At 44.0% G+C, this 18,697-nt stretch overlaps 1 protein-coding gene across 1 annotated transcript in view; it reads right to left on the reverse strand.

The window, feature by feature from the left end:
- The window catches only part of LOC147883700 (putative serine/threonine-protein kinase SIS8), a 109,932-nt gene that overhangs the window by 51,979 nt on the left and 39,256 nt on the right, over positions 1–18,697 (reverse strand). The window contains exons 2-3 of the mRNA XM_087398431.1: positions 7,455–7,892; positions 6,760–6,863 (exon numbers count right to left, since the gene is read on the reverse strand). Coding sequence (XP_087254557.1) covers positions 6,760–6,863; positions 7,455–7,892 — 542 coding nt within the window. The remainder of the gene's footprint in view (positions 1–6,759; positions 6,864–7,454; positions 7,893–18,697) is intronic.

Raw genomic sequence — 18,697 nt, forward strand, 5'->3', positions numbered from 1 at the left:
GTTCATAAAGAATAGGAACCCCGTTTCCCCCCCAAAAAAAGCCAAGTATGATTTCCCCTACCATGCGTGTACGGGATAATTATTTCATACACGTATGGTTTGACCAACCATACGTGTACGGACCCAACTATGTCTGTATTAAGGTGAGCAATGTGCAACCCACTCTCATTCTCATCCAAGGCAATAAAATGCCTGAAGCATGTAGAAACTTCATATTAGGATTTCAAAGCAAAAATCCAAGTATACCTAGTGAAGTCATCAATGAATGTAGCAAAATAATAGAATCTCCCAAGAGCTACAGCTTGCATGGGTCCACAAACATCACTATGAACCAAATAAAGCTTGCATGAGGCACCAATTCTCCCATCCTTGGGAAATGCAGAACATTGCATCCTACCAAGCAAACAAGATTCACAAACATGTTTGGAAGACATATGCATTTTGGGAAGATCAACAACCATACCATCCTTATGTAACTTCACCAAAGTCCCAAAGTTGAGGTGTCCAAACTGTTGGAGCAGCAATGGAAACATGATGGAGGAACAAGAAGATGGAAGAAGCTTATTCATTCATGAGAGAGATGGCCAATATATAGGCAAGAGATACAATGTACCTATGAGCAAGAGATACAATGTACCTATGAGTTCAAGAGAGCATCTAGATCCACAAATTTCTCCATGAATCTCTCGATCACACACCACACTCCTTCAATCACACCTACTGACTGACACATAATCAGTCACACCACTTACAAATGTGTTTACGCACTCACTCATGTGATCACACCCACAACAATAGACCTTGGTATTGACCCATTACATCAATTTGTCCCAACATACCCCCCCACAAATTGATGACCTCAACCCTAGCAGTAGTCCATGGGAAACTTCATGGCTTGCCCACCTCTAGTAACAACACTCATGATTCCAACCTGGCACTCACTCTAGTTGCATCAGCAGTAGACTCATTTAAGCATCCTCACCCCAACATGATTTCAATCTGACTTTGGTCTCTTGGTTTACAATTAGAAGACTGGACAATGACTACGCATGGAAAATTCCCATGGGTAAATCTCACACATAAGATTAACAATCATTTAAGGGAGACATTCTAGGGCAGAGAGCTCTTATTGACCACACATAGAAAAGTCTAATTGAAGACCCCCTTGATGGCAATCTTTTTCTGGCGTCGTGTCCAAGCCACCATTGTATCAGACTCATAAACTTGCTTGTCTATTGCATTGTAGTGAGCTTACTGCATAACAGATATCTAGCCGTGTGATAGTCAAATATATAAGAGCTCTAATGAGCTGTCGATAGTACCTATCATTGACTAAAGGCTTTTCAAATCTTTTGTAAGTTTCAAACTTTATTCCATGGGAGTGGTTGCAATCTTGCAATTTGCCATATGAAGCTTCTTCAGGAGACTCAACATATTTCAGCTCACTCATGAAGGTGTTGTCTAAATCTCTCCAGAACTCAATACCAAGACAATAGTGCATAAGTCCAAGATCTTTCATGTCGAACTCTATAGATAAATCTTGTTTCAACTTTTTAATGAAGCTATCCTAACTTCCAGTCACAATCAGATCATCTACGTACAAATGTGCAATAGTAATGTCTTCCCCTTGAACTTTATAGTAGAGAGTATGATCTGCATTGGATTTCATGTATCCCAGATTAGCAAAATACTTATCGATTCTGTTGTATCAACTTCTGGATGCTTGCTTTAAGCCGTACAGACTTTTCTTGAGATAGCAAACCTGATTCTCTTTTCCGGGCTGCTGGTTGTTACATGTAGACTTCCTCATCTAAGTAACCATTGAGAAAAGCATTCTTGACATCGAGCTAGGACACATTCCATCTGCTGAGTGTCACTAGTGATATCAAGAACCGTATGGAACCCATCTTTGCTACTGGAGCGTAAGTCTCATCATAATCTTGACCATACTGCTGTGCAAATCCTTTTGCAGCTAGTCTAGCTTTGTACCTTTTAATGCTTCCATCTGGATTATACTTCACTTTGTAAACCCATTTGTTTGCAATAGCCTTCTTTCCTGGTGAAAGGTCGCATAATTTCCAAGTATTATTCTTGTAAAAATCTTCCATTCTTCATTCATAGCAGTTTGTCATTCTGACTTGTCAACTACGTCTTCGAAGTATATTGGCTCTTCTGTAGCCATGATGATAGTCATAAGAGCATAGTTGGTGGTTTCAACCTGAATTGCTTTGCCTTTCTGAGCATATGTCAATCTGGCCGGAGGTCTGCTTTCCCTAGTAGACCGTCTGAGTTGTGGCTCTTCTCGAGGTGTCTGGTAATTCTGGCTCTTCTTCATCAACCTTTTCTATAGATAACTATGTAATTAGTGTGTATCTTCTGTGTATTTGAGGTTTTCCATTCTGATTCCTAATCAAAGATTACATCTCTGGAGATAATGATATTTTGGTTTATGGGATCATACAACTTGTACGCTTTATTGTCTTTACTATAGCCAACCATAATGCATTTACGTGATTTCGCATCCAATTTCCTGCGATGGTCGTCATGTATGTAGGCATATGCTATATAACCAAATATGCGGAGATGCCCAATGCGTGGCTTATGTCGAGTGAATGCTTCATAAGATGTCATACCCTAAATCGGTTCGGTAGGAAGTCGATTAAGCAAGTAGTATGCAGAGGCTATTGCTTCTGCCCAATACTAATTCGGAAGATGCTTTTCACTGAGCACACTGCTCTAGCACTGTCTGCTAAAGTACCATTCTTCATTTCAGCTCTTGCATTCTGCTAAGGAGTGTCTACACAAGAGAATTGTCTTCGAATGACGTGACTTTTACAAAAGTTCATGAATGCTGAGGGCATGTATTCACCTCCTCTATCTGATCTCATGACTTTGATCTTTCTGACTGTCTGATTTTCTACCATGGCTTCGAGTTCTTGAAATCTGAAAAAAAAACTTCAAATTTCTCTTTAAGAAAGTAGACACAACAATATCTGATGTAGTCGTTAATGAAAGTCAAGTAATAAAGTGAACCATTGATGCTGCAAGTCTGGACATAACCCCATTCATCTGTATGAATCAAATCAAGAATACCTCTTGCTCAAGAGATGCTTCTGCCAAAGTTGGTTCGCTTTTGTTTACCGAAGCAACATGCTTCACAAACTTTTCCAAGAAACTGAAGCTTTGGAATTCCAATTGCCATATTCTAATTTCTGACCTCTATCAAGCTTTTGAAATTGACATGTCCATATCTCTTTTGCCACTTTGCGAAAAGTGGTATTTGTTGCGGTTGAGCTGACATGTCATGCAAATCTGGTACTGTGGCTACCATTCTGAACAAGCGTCCTTCCTTGACTTCTTTTCCTACTAGCTGATATCCTCTGGATTTGTCTCTGATCGTGCATTCATCTCCATCGATAACTTGATAGTTGTGTTCCGTCGTTTGACCTATTCACAAAAGGTTCTTGCTGAGCTTTGGAACATAGAGTACATCTTTCATCAATCCTTTCATATTAGTGCAATTGTTCATAGGGACAATACCTTTCCCTTAAACTGGATTTAGTATGTTATCTGCAATGTAGATAACGTTCCTCTGTCCTTCTAATCGTTTCATCTCTGTGAACCATTCCTGATGCATTGTCATATGAGATGATGCACTGCTGTCGATGTATCAAGGATCTTGATCTGCTCGGTCGACTTGATTACTGCATTCGCCTTTCGAATGACAATCAATGTCAAGATAAACTGTTTCAGTCTTCTCCATATCCATGCTTGCAAGGAACATATTCTCAGGTTCATTGGCATAAAAGCTGTGCTTTCGTGAAAATTCCCTCGATTGTTGTTGGATTGACCGCCTTGGTCGTACTGCTTCTTGCGGCAATCTCTTTATGCTCCCCTGGAGCTACAATACTTTTGTGACTACGATGACTGCAGGGCATAGGGCCGGGCCCATGACTTTCGAGGAGCTACTTCCATTGCTACAGCAGCAAGAAGCTCGGGAAAAGAAGTTTAACAGTATGGATAAGGATGACAAGGTCCTAATAGCTCTGAACAGGAGCAAAGGCAAGGGCGAGGGTAAGCCTGGTAGAGGCAAGCCCAAATTTGACGACAGAGCGGACTCTTCAAATGAAGACAAGAAGAAGATAAAGAGAGGAAGTTCCTCTACTGTGATGAGCCAAGACATTTTGTGAAAGATTGCAAAAAGAAGAAGATTGATTAGAAGAAGAAGGGTGCCAACTCAGAGTTAGACGAGTCAGCTCAGTTGGTGACACCGAAACTTCTCTTGGTGGCCACTCCGTGTGCTATTGAGATTAGATATATGGACCCCGCTGTGATTGTCAAAATGTCAGACATTGAGGATTGGTCAGAAGAGGAGTCAAGATCCTTTGTGAATGTGATGGACAATGACAAGTGCATGGAGTCATTTGGATGCTTGACTGGTGTTGTTGAAGCAGAGGGGGATTTTTCGACAGGACCTGAAGAGTCAAGATCGGATAGTGGCTATGACTTAAGAGGGTGACAACAATACAAAACCATAGTTGTAGCATGACGGTCCACGTAATCTGAATTTGTGCCTGGGATATGATGTCTCGGGTATGTTGTTTGGTTGCAAACCTAGCAAAACAGAGGACAAGTTGAAATGAACCATGGGAGCTTGGTGCCTACACGACTTCAGGCCATTCACCCATCATGAGGGGGACAGTTGGAGGATGCTAGTACCTGGAGAACTCGAGTTCATAGGCGGGATTCTTCGAAGACTCACGAGCAGATGGTGTCTATGACTTAGAGGGGACAACAATACAAAATCATGGTTGGAGCTTGACGGTCCACGTAATCTGGATTTGTGCCTAGGATATGATGTCTAGGGTATGTTGTTTGGTTGCAAACCTAGCCAAACGAAGGACGGGTTGAAACGAACCCTAAGAGGTTGGTGCCTGGAGGACTTCAGGCTGTTCACCCATCATGAAGGGGATAGTTGGAGAATGTTGGTACCTAGAGAGCTCAAGTTCATACGCGGGTTCATGGTTGAAGGTGGTGGTGCCATTAGGTACTGCCAAAGATGGACCTATGTACCAGACTAGTATACAAAAGCAGGACGAAGCAAGAGCCACTAGTTGAAAAGCCAGGAGAAGACTATGACAATGCCAAAGTGTTCCAGAGGGCTATGATACGGTCGCTACTAGAGCACCTTTATCGAAAGATTGGGATCGGGCTAAAATGGATCGGTGAGAGAAGATGTTGGAATAGGGTTGGTCACCTTCCCACTTGTGAGCCCACCAAATGAGGAGAGCAAAGGGGGGTGAACCATACAGTGACAAGGCTGCCACATGGGCAGGATCTAGACTGTCATGTGGGCAGCATATACACAATAGAGAGGATGCACGGAGAGCTTATGTGGTGTACGGAATTGTGAAGGACAGGGTGCGGAACTGTACAGACCTGCAGCAGTGAATCCATGGCCTGAGATGGAGGCACCGTATGGCAGGCCAGCCACCTTGTTTTGGTACTGCCCAAGAATGGGGCCTTATATAAGCCACCCTTGGGGCCGGCAGCAGCCCAAAAGAGCCGCCCCACGTCGGCCTACAAGTCGGCCAAAAGGGCCCTAAAAGTCGGTTTGAAAGGAAAGGGGAGGAAGGGAGGGGTTTGGGTTGACCGTCGGCCATTTCCCCCCTACTAGTCACTTATTTTGGAGGGCATAGAGCCCTATAAAAGGGAGGCCCCTTGGCCTCATTCATCATTAGTTGGACCAGCCAACCAAGAGCAGGAAGCAGCAGCAGCAGGACCATCCTTGGGCCTATACACAGGAGGTGAAGGAGACCTACAACGGCTGCAGACTTAGCTCAAGGCGTTGCCCACCTAGGCTGTCTTTCTGGATAGCAAGGTGGAATGGATCCTTCAGATGAAGAGTCTACATAAGCTCAATGGAGCATGCGGACTCAGAGATCTAGAGGTGCCACGCATATAGTAGGAGAACCTTTGGTATTGTATCTTGTCCAGTTTGTGGACGACGGAAATATATAAGAGTTGCTTCTATATTTGTATGTGAGCACAGTCTATTCGCTGCACTGCACACACATGAATGGTTGTGAAGTATACACATTTATGAAGCTTGATTCCACAGTGAAACACTTCCGTGTGTAATTGCTGGGCTAATCTGTCAGTCTTCTGCTGTGGGATACCCTCCCACCCTCGGAGCCTATGATTCGCCAAGCACCGCGCTGCGTCCATCACCACAACTCCCGTGTCCCAACCATGGGAGTCCACCAGTCTAGCTATTCGCCCACAAGAAAGACAGACCTGCCATACAATAATTCAAGAATATCTACCTAAATGGAAGGATACATCAGAGGAAAATGTGGCTTCACAAAGTGTAAGCAAACTCAAGAAAAAGTTGGATGAAGAGGTCAAGCGGAGCGCTATCATACATGGGGGTTGGGAAGTAAAGCAGGCTGCTCACAGGTCTTCAATCACAAAAACTTCAAATAATGTGTAATTTGGTGAGATCAAACTTGGTAGCAGGCTGGTAACTTCTGATTTTTTATTAGTAGTTCAAAATGCATTTGAATTTTTTGGAATATTAATTTTTTGAAATATTTTGAGAACTCACTTTATAAGTTGTGGCTAACACAACCTACCATTTGAACATGTTCTATCATGTGAAGTTAGATTGTGTGGATGTTCGGTAAATACTGTCATCACAAAGGCAATCACTGGCCAAAACAAGTGTTAGGACAAAAGCTACTTTTTGAGAGGACTAACCTTCCATCATCAACGTTTATGATGTTCATTGCACCTTCATCACTACCAATGTAGTGCCTGCCTTTAACTAGTTGACATGGAATCCCAATGGTGTCAGCTAAAACCTGCACATTCAAAACGCTGACAACACCTTCATGCGAAAGAAGATGAAGCAAAGCTACATATAATCAAGAAAACACTTAAATCTTAAAGCACCTGCACTTCGGTTTACATATGAACAAGAAAAAGCTTGAAGAGATCCCCTTTAGCTCTATGTGAGGATATAAACAGATATCCATGCTAAAAATATATAATTAACTGCAAAAGTTTGAAAAGTACACCCTTCTTTTTAAAACCTCACACCAGTTTTGACGATAACAAATGTGAATGGATGCTCCTTCATTTTTTAGGAACGTTTTAAACCAAGCACATAACAACAAAGACAAATATAAGTATTACGCTATAGAGGAGAAAAGAGAATGTAATGATTTAAAAGTGCAGCTACACAAAACATGCCCAACAATAACTCTTACAACCGGTCTTTGAGTCAAATCAAGTACTATAGATGAACTCGCACAGCATAAATTAAAGGTTAGTGACCTCCAAAGAGAACTTCAGAGAACATGACAGGAAGGAAACATACCCACAAGCATCAAGCAAAATACAAAAGCATATGGATCATGCTAGAATTGACTGATTTCAGAACAATTACTTAACTTAAACAGCAGTGCTCGATGCCGCGCAAGTCCTACTTGTAATTGCCCCAAAGGTAGCACAACATTTCCCAAGGATGATCGGAGCTCTCTACTGTTTGTGATCCAGCGTTTAAGAAGTAAATCTGCATCAGCAACTGGGCCTCCCATGTGATCAGCCACAAGATCTGCAATTTGCTGGATCAAGCCACTGTTCTGCAGCCCAACTGTACCGACTCTAGAGCTTAAAGCTATGGAGATAGCCTTCTGTTCAACTTTGACCAAGGCAAGATCCATTGCTCTGTTGACTAAAACAACTTCCCAGGTCATATTGTCCGAGACAGGTGTTTCTTGCAAGTCAATAAGAGCAGGCATCGTCTCCGACAACAAGTCTGACACCACTCCATAGACATCATAAAATCCATCCACGATTTTTTCATCATAATCAAGAGCATTGTAATTCTGCATAGCCCGACGCTCGTTAGATATGATCATTTTGCATAGCTGAGCCTTTAAACTGGTCAATCATAGATGAAGCAAAAGTTCGCAAAAAGATAAACACTGATGTCAAGAACTTGCTGAACACAGTTACGTCAGAATCAACTTGACTAAAGAAAGGTGAAGCTTCAAACACCAAAAAATGCAGAATGTATGTGCAAACAAACTGAAGCTTGTTGTCAGTGTGCTTCAAGCAAAACACCATGCACCATATCAGAGACTTATCACATTAAATCAGCAGCAAATATAACACAGTGTCCTTTGCAGGAACAGCAAGTAAAGGCAACCTCTTGTGATGGCAAAGCAAAAAGTGAAATAATAGTAAAGACCACTGATAGATTACGTTAGGACTCTTTAAGATAGAAGTGCTATGGTGTATAATTGGGATAATTTTTCAAGGAAAGGTGAAGCCTTATGTTTAAAGAGGTCCACGCACTATAAAACATACTGAGAGCCGAACAGATGCATACAAATATGGTTACGTGGTTGACTTGTTTTTGCTGTCTATGAAGCTAGAGAATTCCACACCACTGAAATTGTCATGCACTTCCATAGCACACCTCAAGGACGTCCATTCTTGCCCACATCATGAATACCAAATGCATATAAATGCAAGCATATAGATGGAGAGAGGGCAAGTCCCTCCAATGGAGAAGAATGCCATGTCTGAGAATTTACCACCATAAGGTTCACTCCAAAGGGGAGAGGACAAAAAAATTGCTCTGCGAGCGTCACTAGTATGAAACAGAGTAGAGGGCAGAAGCTCATAGATAAAAATGCATGGCATGCACCACATGAACAAAAGCATAGAGGGAAAACAGTGGCTGGTAGAGCGTAAACTTTAGTGGGAGTTGAATGCTCTAGACACTGACAAACTTCCTAAATGAAAAGGGATCATTTCCACCAAGCTCAGGGAACAAGTAAGAAGAACCTTTCAAAGTACTGTAAGAATGCATACTATCCCCATGCCTGCCTGCCAATTTCCTTGATATCAATGGGCCAATCACTCCTCTCAATATATCTATGTAAGAGATGTTAGAGAATCAATATTCCACCTTCTAGACAGTCACCTAGATCTAGATGCATAATGTATAAGGCTCCCGTATGAGGAAATGCCAAAGAGCAATAGGGCACATGAAGAACTCAGTCATCCACGGCTGAGATGTGGAGATGGCAGATTGCCATGTCATGTTTAGATATCCCAGGCACTGGTGGGTCCTGCAAAGGCCCAATATATGCATCATGGTTTGATGCTGAATTAGCATCCAGGTGGCAGCCACCTGTCAAGATGTCAACTCTGCAGATAACACTGCATGCAGATATATACATAATGGGTGTCACTTGCAATCCATTGATGATGTGGCGATGTCCACTGACATTGCTGATATGGCCAATGATGATGTGTCTGCCCACATGTCCACCATCCTAACTGTCTTACCAGTCTTTACGTTAGGATTCCTAAGTGTCCTAGGTGACTTAGGGAACCCCCCCTCACAAAAACAAAAAAAACAAAAAAAGAGGCAAACACTCAGAAATTTCCAGCCTCTTTAAGGGGGTTTCCACAGCCCTATTTTGGCTTATTCAAACCCCGTTTCGAAGCTTCTTCAACAACCTTTCTTCCGAGCCTCTCCATCGACCTTTTTCGAGTTTCCACACACTATCTCAGGTGCTCATTACAGCAGGGATTTGCTATCCATTTCTCTTTGTCTACATTCAAGCTTCTCTCTCCAGGGCCAGTCACCATCATGCCACCGAAGCGTGCCCCTTGTGATATATTGCATGACAATGATGAGGCTGCTCAGTATGAGCAAGTGCTTGCCACAGTGGTTGCATCCACTGGTGGTACAGAGATTCCTTCAACTCAGCCTCTCTCTCTTGCATCCTAGGAAGCGCAAGCAGCGCAGACATAGTTTTTGGATGCCCTTTCCTCTATGCTCCAGGGTGCTTTCCGCCAGATAGGACAGGAGTTCAGCCAGCAGCTTACCACAGCCATGGCTATGCAGGATACCGCTCTTGCCCAGATGGGACAGCAGATTGGTCAGCATATCACATCTGCCATTTGGATAAGAGTAAGCAGCCCGCACCCCAGCAAGGGGACCATTCAGGCAGTCTGGATGTTTTGTCTGCTCCACGCAGGGGTTTTATGGCAGATGCCCGTCGTGCCTATGAGCATCAGCCTTCTAGACCGTTGCATGTACCCCAGCATGGGGATTATCTGGACTTAGATGATGCATTTTTTGTGCCAAAGAGCACCTTTTTGTAGGATGTCAGGCCATCTTTTGGCTCTCAGCTTTCTTGCATCTATGCATGCTGAGCCATCTCTTTTGGGCCGACCCGTTGGTGTGCATCCGGCTAGTTCTCCTTTCACCACACCAGCAAGTATGCCTGGAGATGGCTTGAGTTTATATGGCAGCCCACACCCCTAGGGAGAGGTCACTCCTCTTCTTAGCCCTTTGGTATGCCATCATTTCGGAGAGATGCATTTGGCAGAGAGACCCAACCCGGGGTTTATGCACCTATCGCTCCACCAGCGAGCACATATAGCCACATGCAACCAATGCATCAGATGGCAGCAAATACTACACAGCCGGGGTTAGTGGTGGGCCGCAAGCCACTTTTGATGACATGTTGGCAAATTCTTTGCGTTCATATAAGGCCCTACCTGAGACCATCAAACTTGAGATGTTGTTCTTCAATTATGTGAACCTCAAGCGTGATGATGCCCGCACTTCTGGAGGTTACACACACAAGAATTATGCAGCCAAGGATATCAAGGACAAACTCACAGTGCATAAGTTTAAAGGGGACACTCGCACTTCCAATGAGTTGGAGGAGTGGCTCACAAAGCTGGAAGACTATTTCCGCTTCTACCCCAAGTCTGACGAGAAGCGCATCATTTTTGCAGGTATGCATATGCAGGACTATGCCTACACATGGTGGTGATACATTAGGGATTCGCCTCAAAGACCAACCACCTGGAGGGGTTTCAAAGAGTTGATGGTCACTACATTCGTATCCCCACTCGTCTTGGATCAATACTTCGCTGAATTCTATGCCTTGTCGCAGACCGGTATGGTCCAAGAGTACTTGCAGTGCTTCTGGAGGCTCTCCCTATTTGTACAAGACGTATCTGAAAAGGAAAAGCTGCTGAGTTTCATCCATGGGTTAAGTCCTTCTCTCGCTGCAGTTGTAAAGACACATAACCCTCAAACAATTGAGCGTGCATGTAGTAGCGATTGAGAGAGAGAGAGAGTGTGTATGCAGTACAGGACGAGTCGAAGATGATAGTCACGTAAACTTAGATAGATGGATAAGGTTACTAAACACAAGTACAAAGTACTTGTATCTAGGCCTAGGACTAAGTGTCCTAGGTGTCACATAGGACTAAGTGTCCTATTTGGCATAGAAGGCACTAACACAATAAGTGCCTACACTTATGCCTACAAGGCACATACCATGGCCTATAGGGCATCACTAGAACCACCAAAGGATGGCCTACAAACCCCCCTCCATGGGATGGGCTGAAGTATTCTGGAAACGTCTCAGAATACCTGGTAGTTTCTGGTCATGGTGGCACATGTTCATCCAAAAGGATATAGCCACCTATGAATGTACAAGGAATGTCAGATCATGTAACAAAGGGAACCAAGTGTAAAGCCTGTCGGAAGACTTCGAACTTGGGACGAGGAAGTGCCTTTGTAAACATATCTACGATGTTGTCCTCTATGGGAAGATAGGACAACTCTATGTCGCCTGCTGACAACAGCTCCCGAACATAATGATAGTGAACTTCAATATGCTTGGTACGCGCATGAAACACTGGGTTACGCGCAATGGCCAAAGCACTCTGGCTGTCAGTGTAGACAATAGTGGAGGATGTCTGGCAAATACCAAGATCTGTAAGTAACTCTCGAAGCCAAACACACTCTACTGTAGCGGTGAAGGCTGCCCTGTACTCAGCCTCACAACTAGACGTGGCAACTGTCGGTTGCTTCTTGCTGAGCCAAGAAATACATGAATTGCCAAAACAATTGCCAGTATGTGACACTCTGGTGTCGGAACATCCTGCCCAATCACTATCCGTGTAAGCATGCATGGTAAGTGAACCCTGATCACCATAGAAGAGGGCTAAATCCTGAGTGCCTCTGAGATATCTGAAGACTCTCTTCACTGCCTGCCAATGCTGTGAACTCGGCATGTGCATGAATCTGCTGAGCTGAGATACTGCATAATGCAAGTCAGGTCTGGTGTGACATAAATAAATAAGGCATCCAACAGCCTGCTGATAAAGAGTGATATCACATGGTGGGCTCCCATCATGAGCTGAGAATTTGAAGCCAGGGTCCACTGGAGTAGAGATTGGCTTGCAATCCTCAAACTGAAAACGATCAAGGAGCTGTCCAATATACTTGGACTGAGACATCATGATACCCCCCTCAACATGAGCAAACTGAATGCCCAAATAATAATGGAGCTGTCCCATGTCTGACATGTCAAAAATCTGCTGCAAATCAGCCTTGAAAGCTGCAATTTGCTGAGTATCTGGGCCCGTGATAAGCATATCATCCACATATAAAATCAGCACTAAAAAATCAGATCCACTCCCACGGAAATAAAGAGTGGGTTCTGTGGGACTATTATGAAAACTAAGGGATAGTAAGTGTGCATGAATTTTGGCATACCATGCCCTGGGTGCCTGCTTCAAACCATAAAGGGCTTTTCTAAGCCGGCATACCTTATTTTCAGAATTAACAATGTCAAATCACTTCGTCTATCCTAGTGCTAATTTTCGCCTAATTCTCTCCTTCGTCGTTGAAACTAGTCACGGGCGAATGCTTTTCACTTGTTCCTCCCAGCCAATTCTCAGGGATAGTTGATTCGTCATAATACGTACCTTTTCTTCGTTATTTTTCCATCATCCTTATCCATGAGACCCTCAATTCCCTAGATAGTTCTCCTTGCCAAATGTCAACATTTTGGCCTCTCCACTTGGTGCACCTTTTTACCCCTCTCTTGGGGCACATTAAAACCCACTTGCCCCTTGGCATTATTGCACATTTAGGTGCACCTAGGCCTTAGCACTCAGAACTATCTAGTCAATGCCATTCCGCCCTCACCTAGGACCTTGGCAGTTACTTCTCTTGACCATTTTAATTACGCACATTAACTATTACAAAAGTTGGTCATCTAAGAGAAAATGCCCACCGATCCATCCGAGGTCATGCTATCTCGGCTAGAGCATAACATTCCTTCCCTCTTCAAGCATCAGCGTCCTCGATGATGAAATCTGGGAACGCTCTCCGTAACTGGTATACGGATTCCCAGGTAGCTTCGGATAGAGGCTGACCATGCCATGCAACCAACACCGTGGGTATCTTCCGATTTCGTATTTGCATTGTTCCTCGGTCCAGAATTCTTGTTGGCTAGCGCCTTGCAATATCCTCTATCTCCTGAAACAAAACCACACCTTCGATTAGTGAGTCACCTGTATGCAAAAAAAAACCGGGTGCACCTTACACCCCTGTGGCAATTCTAATTTATAGGCTACACTGCCTATTCTCTTTAGAATTAACCACGGCCCACAGTATCGAGGTGATAACTTAGCACACTCTCCTGAAGTCAACGACTTCGAGTGCGAAGGAATTCTGAGAAAAACTTTTTCTCCTTCTTCAAATACTCTTATAGACCGATTTTCATCCGCATACACCTTGGCTCTATCCATAGCCTGGCGGATATTAGCTCTCGCAAGTGCTAGCATCTCCCGCATCTGAACTACAAAGTTCGCGGCACTAGGCACTTTCTGAGGTAGTCCAACTATAGTTGGATTGGCTGGTCTATAAGCATAGTTCAGCTCAAACGGACTGAACCCAGGAAATGAATGTTTCCTATCATTGTAGGCAAACTCCAACAATGGCAACCACTTGTCCCATGTATGTTGCCTCAATGACACATATGCCCTCAGCATATCCTCTAAAGTCTGGTTGACTCTCTCCGTTTGACCATCCGTCTCAGGATGATCCCCACTACTCATTCCCAACTCAGTCCTTAGTGTCTCAAATACCGCTGTCCAAAAATGACCGGTAAATCTAACATCTCTGTCTGACACTATGGATCTAGGCAATCCATGCAGACAAAATATATGTCTAATGAACAAATCCGCCACTTGCGGGGCACTGACAGACTCTCTAGTCGAAATGAAGTGAGCCATCTTGGTTAGACGATCAACCACCACAAGGATAGAATTATATCCTCCTTGTGTTGCAGGTAGTCCTACATAAAGTCCATGGAAATGCTCTCCCACTTACTTAGTGGTACTTCCAAGGGCTGTAAAAGTCCGGGTGGCTTCACCCGCTCGGCCTTACTTACCTTACACGAGAAACTTCATGAATATGCTTTTTCATCTTTGGCCAAAAGAAATCTCGCTTCACGAGATCATAGGTCTTCTCGACACCTGGATGTCCTGCACACGGGCTATCATGGCACTGTCGAATGACTCTCTGCCTGAGATCATTCTGACCAGGTACTACAACCTTGCCATTTCTAACTAGCATACCATCCCTTATGGTATATCTTGCATAAGTTTGGCCTTTTCTGGGTGCCAGGTCATCCTTTTCATTTTCCCCGGGTTTTAACACATGAGCCTTAGGCCATAAGCTCTGGACAAACTCGTCCACCCTTTGAGTTTCTCTGATCTCGGTCATTAGAGCACTCTCTAATACCGTGAAACTCAGGTTGTGCATAATGCGAGACAACGCATCAGCCACCTTATTATCTTTTCCTCTTCGGTACCGAATCGTTAGATTAAACTCCTGCATGAGCTCTGCCCACCTAGCTTGGCGGCCCCTTAAGTCGGGCTATTTGCAAAAATGTTTCAGAGTATCATGATCCACATCCACATAAAACTCTGCACCATACAAATAATGCCTCCATGTTTTCAAAGCATGGATAACTGCATACAACTCCAATTCATGAGTTGGCCAATTCCTTTGAGAGGGAGAAAGCTTCTTGCTTTCAAAGGCTACTGGCCTTTCCTCTTGAAGGAGGACTGCTCCTACCGCAATGCCACTTGCATCGGTTTCTAGGAACAACGGTTTCTGGGGATCAACTATTTTTAACACCGGTCCTGAGACCACACCTTGTTTTATGGTGTTAAAACTTTCCTGTTGTTTCTGTCCCCAAATAAAAGGTACTTTATCTGAGGTCAGATCAGTCAATGGCGATACTATTCCGGAATATCCTTTGATATGCCTTCTATAAAACTGGACAAATCCCAAGAATGATCGCAACGCGGTTAGACTTTGAGGGATTGGCCAAGTTAGTATCGCAGCCACTTTCTTCGGATCCATTTCTACCCCCTGTGGAGTAATTATGAACCCTAAGTATTCAAGCCTAACCATACACAGTATAGTTTTTTTTTTATTCACATAAAGACTCGCTTTCCTCAAAGTACTGAACACTATCCTTAAGTGTTCATGATGTTCAGTAACACTCTTATTGAATATCAGGATATCGTCAATAAAATGTACTACGAACTTTCCGATATACGGACGTAGTAAATCGTTCATAAGCATGACGAAGGTCGCTGGAGCATTGGTAAGTCCGAAGGGCATTACCAAAAACTCATAATGACCAAACCTGCTTCTAAAACCGGTTTTATGCACATCCTCGGCTCTAATCCGGATTTGATGGTAGCCGCACTTAAGATCTATCTTACTGAAAATCACGGCTCCATGTAATGCATCTAGCAAATCATCAATCCGAGCCATCGGATACCTGTGCTTAACAGTGATATTATTCAATGCTCTGTAATCTATACAGAGGCGAAACGTATCATCCTTTTTCCTCTTTAATATCACTGGCGAAGCAAAAGGTGAGAAACTTGGTTGAATCTGTCCCAACTTGAGGTATTCTTCCAGTTGTCTACGCACCTCCGCCTCTTCAGCAAAACTCATTCTATAGGGAGGTCTATTCACAGATCTGTCCCCGGGATCAGTTCAATCTTATGCTGAACTTTCCGCTCTGGAGGTAACCCATAAGGTAGTTCATCCCTAAAACATTCAGAGAACTCCTCTGTTATAAGATTAGCCACCTTGGCCATCTCACCACTTTGCGCAATATCAGTGCTAGCCGAAGAATCATCCACCGGCTCTACCCATGCCGTGCAAAGGAATAAAAACTCTACTTGAGCCTTTCTGATTTCCATCACGGAAACCAACGGTCCCTGAGGTATATCTTTTTCACCTCGCAAGACATAAAGCACATCATTCATCTTGAATTGATATACGTGCTTTTTCCAATCAATGGCTAGATTCTTCTTAGAATGCCACGCCATACCCAGGGCTATATCTGCATGAGCAAGCTTGGCCATTTCAAAATCAAGCTTCTCAGCATAGTCCTGAATCCGAAGCTCCAACTGGGTAACCCTTTGGTCCCATACTTCAGTTGAACTTCCATCTGCCATCCTGACTGTATACGCATAGTCAGATGGACTTGTCTTTAATTTCAGCCTCTTCACGAGCTTGGAGTTAATCACATTGTGAGTTGACGCCGAGTCAAACAACACAATGACATCATGACTGGCCACTTGCCCTTTCATTTTAATTAACTCCGTATCATTAAAGGCCGTATACCCCGTTGCTGCGGGCTTAGATAGGATGTTATCAGGTGCACTCGTTACTAACTTAGCAACAGATACACATAACAAACAAGGTACTAACCTCTGAGAAGGTCCCGCCAGTTGCATCTGCATATGTTCCGCACTGGGACTCTCTTGCATTTCTACGTCGCATTCAGATATTATCATATTAGCCGTGCAACGGTCTTTATTCAGTGGACAATCCTTCCACTGATGTCGCTGAAGGCAGCCGAAGCACAATCCTTCTTTTCTAGCTTTCTCTTTTTGTTCAGGGGTCAACGAGGACTTTGACCAAGCCCGGGCTGCCATTGGAGTTATTTTCCTTTTCACCCCAACGGTGGTGCTTGTTTTTACTGGTTCCTCAACCAACTTCACCTGCTTAGTTTGGCCACTTGGCTGCGAGACACTTGTCTTTGAAACCCATTTCCTCTGAAATCCCCCTTTTCTCGGGTGCTCATACTGAGTCCCTGCCTGCACAAATCCACCAGATCTGCCTCTGGCATCCTCATAGTTCAGGGCTACTGCTATAGATTCATCTAGTGTAGTCACATATTTAGCCCGAACTTCCATTTTGATCTTGTCGTTCAGTCCATAGATATAGTCCTTTAACTGAACCGACATAGGGAGAGGGTCTGTTATTTTCATGACACATTCCCTGAATTTGTCAGTGTACTCTGCCACTGACAAGCTCCTCTGACGAAGATTTCTATAAGCATCCCAAGCTCGGGATTCTTCATCAGGTGGGAGAAAGTGTTTCTTGAATTCAGCTTTAAACCCTTCCCAGGTGGTTGGAGCAACTTGATCCTTCTGTTGCTTTATCCACCATCTGTCCGCTGCCTCAATAAACAGGTGTGTGGCCTCGCGGATTTTCTTTAGATCGGATCTAATCTCACAAATGGCGAAGGCTTCTTCCCACTTGTGTAACCAAACCTCGATCACATCAGAGCTGCGCTCGGTCATCCGACCAGCGTACTTCTCCGGTCTATAATTAGCGATATTGGGCACTTTGACCCTTGCGCGCTCTAATGAATGGATACTGGGCTCTGGCTCTGCTAGAGCTTTGCCCTTATCAATTCTAGACGGTTTAGCCGACAAGGCTTGTACCATCTCCCTGATCTCATTTTGACCAGCATTCACTTAAAGCTGCTGGTTCATAATCTGCTGTAAAGCATCCTCTAATATCGAAATCCTACCAATCAAAGTAAGTGCTGCCTGATGTGACATCTGTTGTGTAGACTGTACTCTAGACTCACTAGGATTCACTCTTGAATTCTGTCCTTCTGCTTCCATAGGTTCACAGTGGAAGATGGGTTTTTTTTTCTTTTCTTTTTTTTTTAAAAATAAACCCAAATAACCAATATATACACCCTTCACTGCTGTTCTGCTTTCCTGTTTTTTTTTTCTCTTCTACAGTGCAGAAATCACAGGACCATATGAAAACACAAAAAAAAACTGCACGGAAAGAAAGGCTCCCTGGTTGTTTCGCAATAATCCCGGCTGCTCTTCTCAGACATACAGTTTCCCTTCGAAGTCCCTTCCAAATAGGCTGTGCAGAGGCCTTAGAATGCCTCGCACGCGGTGTCTCTGCGCTCAACCTGCTACCAGCATCTATTCAAAAGCCCCGTCGGGTTTTCTCTTGGACTCTTCTTCAAACAAAATCAGTATCGACTATCTGTCCGCCATAGCTCTTTCGATTCTCAAAAAACAGCCACCAACGTTGCGTCACGTCTGACCCCGTGACGAATCCCAGGCTTAACGACTCCCTTTTAACGTCAACATAGCCCAAGCTCAACACTTTCTATCCCTTATTAGACCCTACACTCCTCTTGGCGTAGATCAATCACCCGTCAGCGCCTCCTATGATCAGCGCGTCACCCACACCGGTCGTCGTAGCAGAAGACAAAACAAAATTGGCCGTCCACCTTCCCTTCACGCACAGCCTTGGCCTAGGTGAGGTTAGTCCGTCAGCTTTCTGTCGATCTATTCCTTGCCTTTACCTAATTCGTCGCAGATCGTGCACGTCACTCAATCACGTATCCCTCGATCTCTAACCTTGCTCTACGACCTGCTGGTGTAGGTCCACGTCAATAGTTTGACGCTCACGTCCCTTGATCTCTCCACCTGCTGTCCGTCA

Source organism: Dipteris shenzhenensis, chromosome 27 (genome assembly GCF_047967505.1).
Source record: "Dipteris shenzhenensis isolate YYH24624 ecotype China chromosome 27, Dip_SZ_1.0, whole genome shotgun sequence".
NCBI lineage: Eukaryota > Viridiplantae > Streptophyta > Polypodiopsida > Gleicheniales > Dipteridaceae > Dipteris > Dipteris shenzhenensis.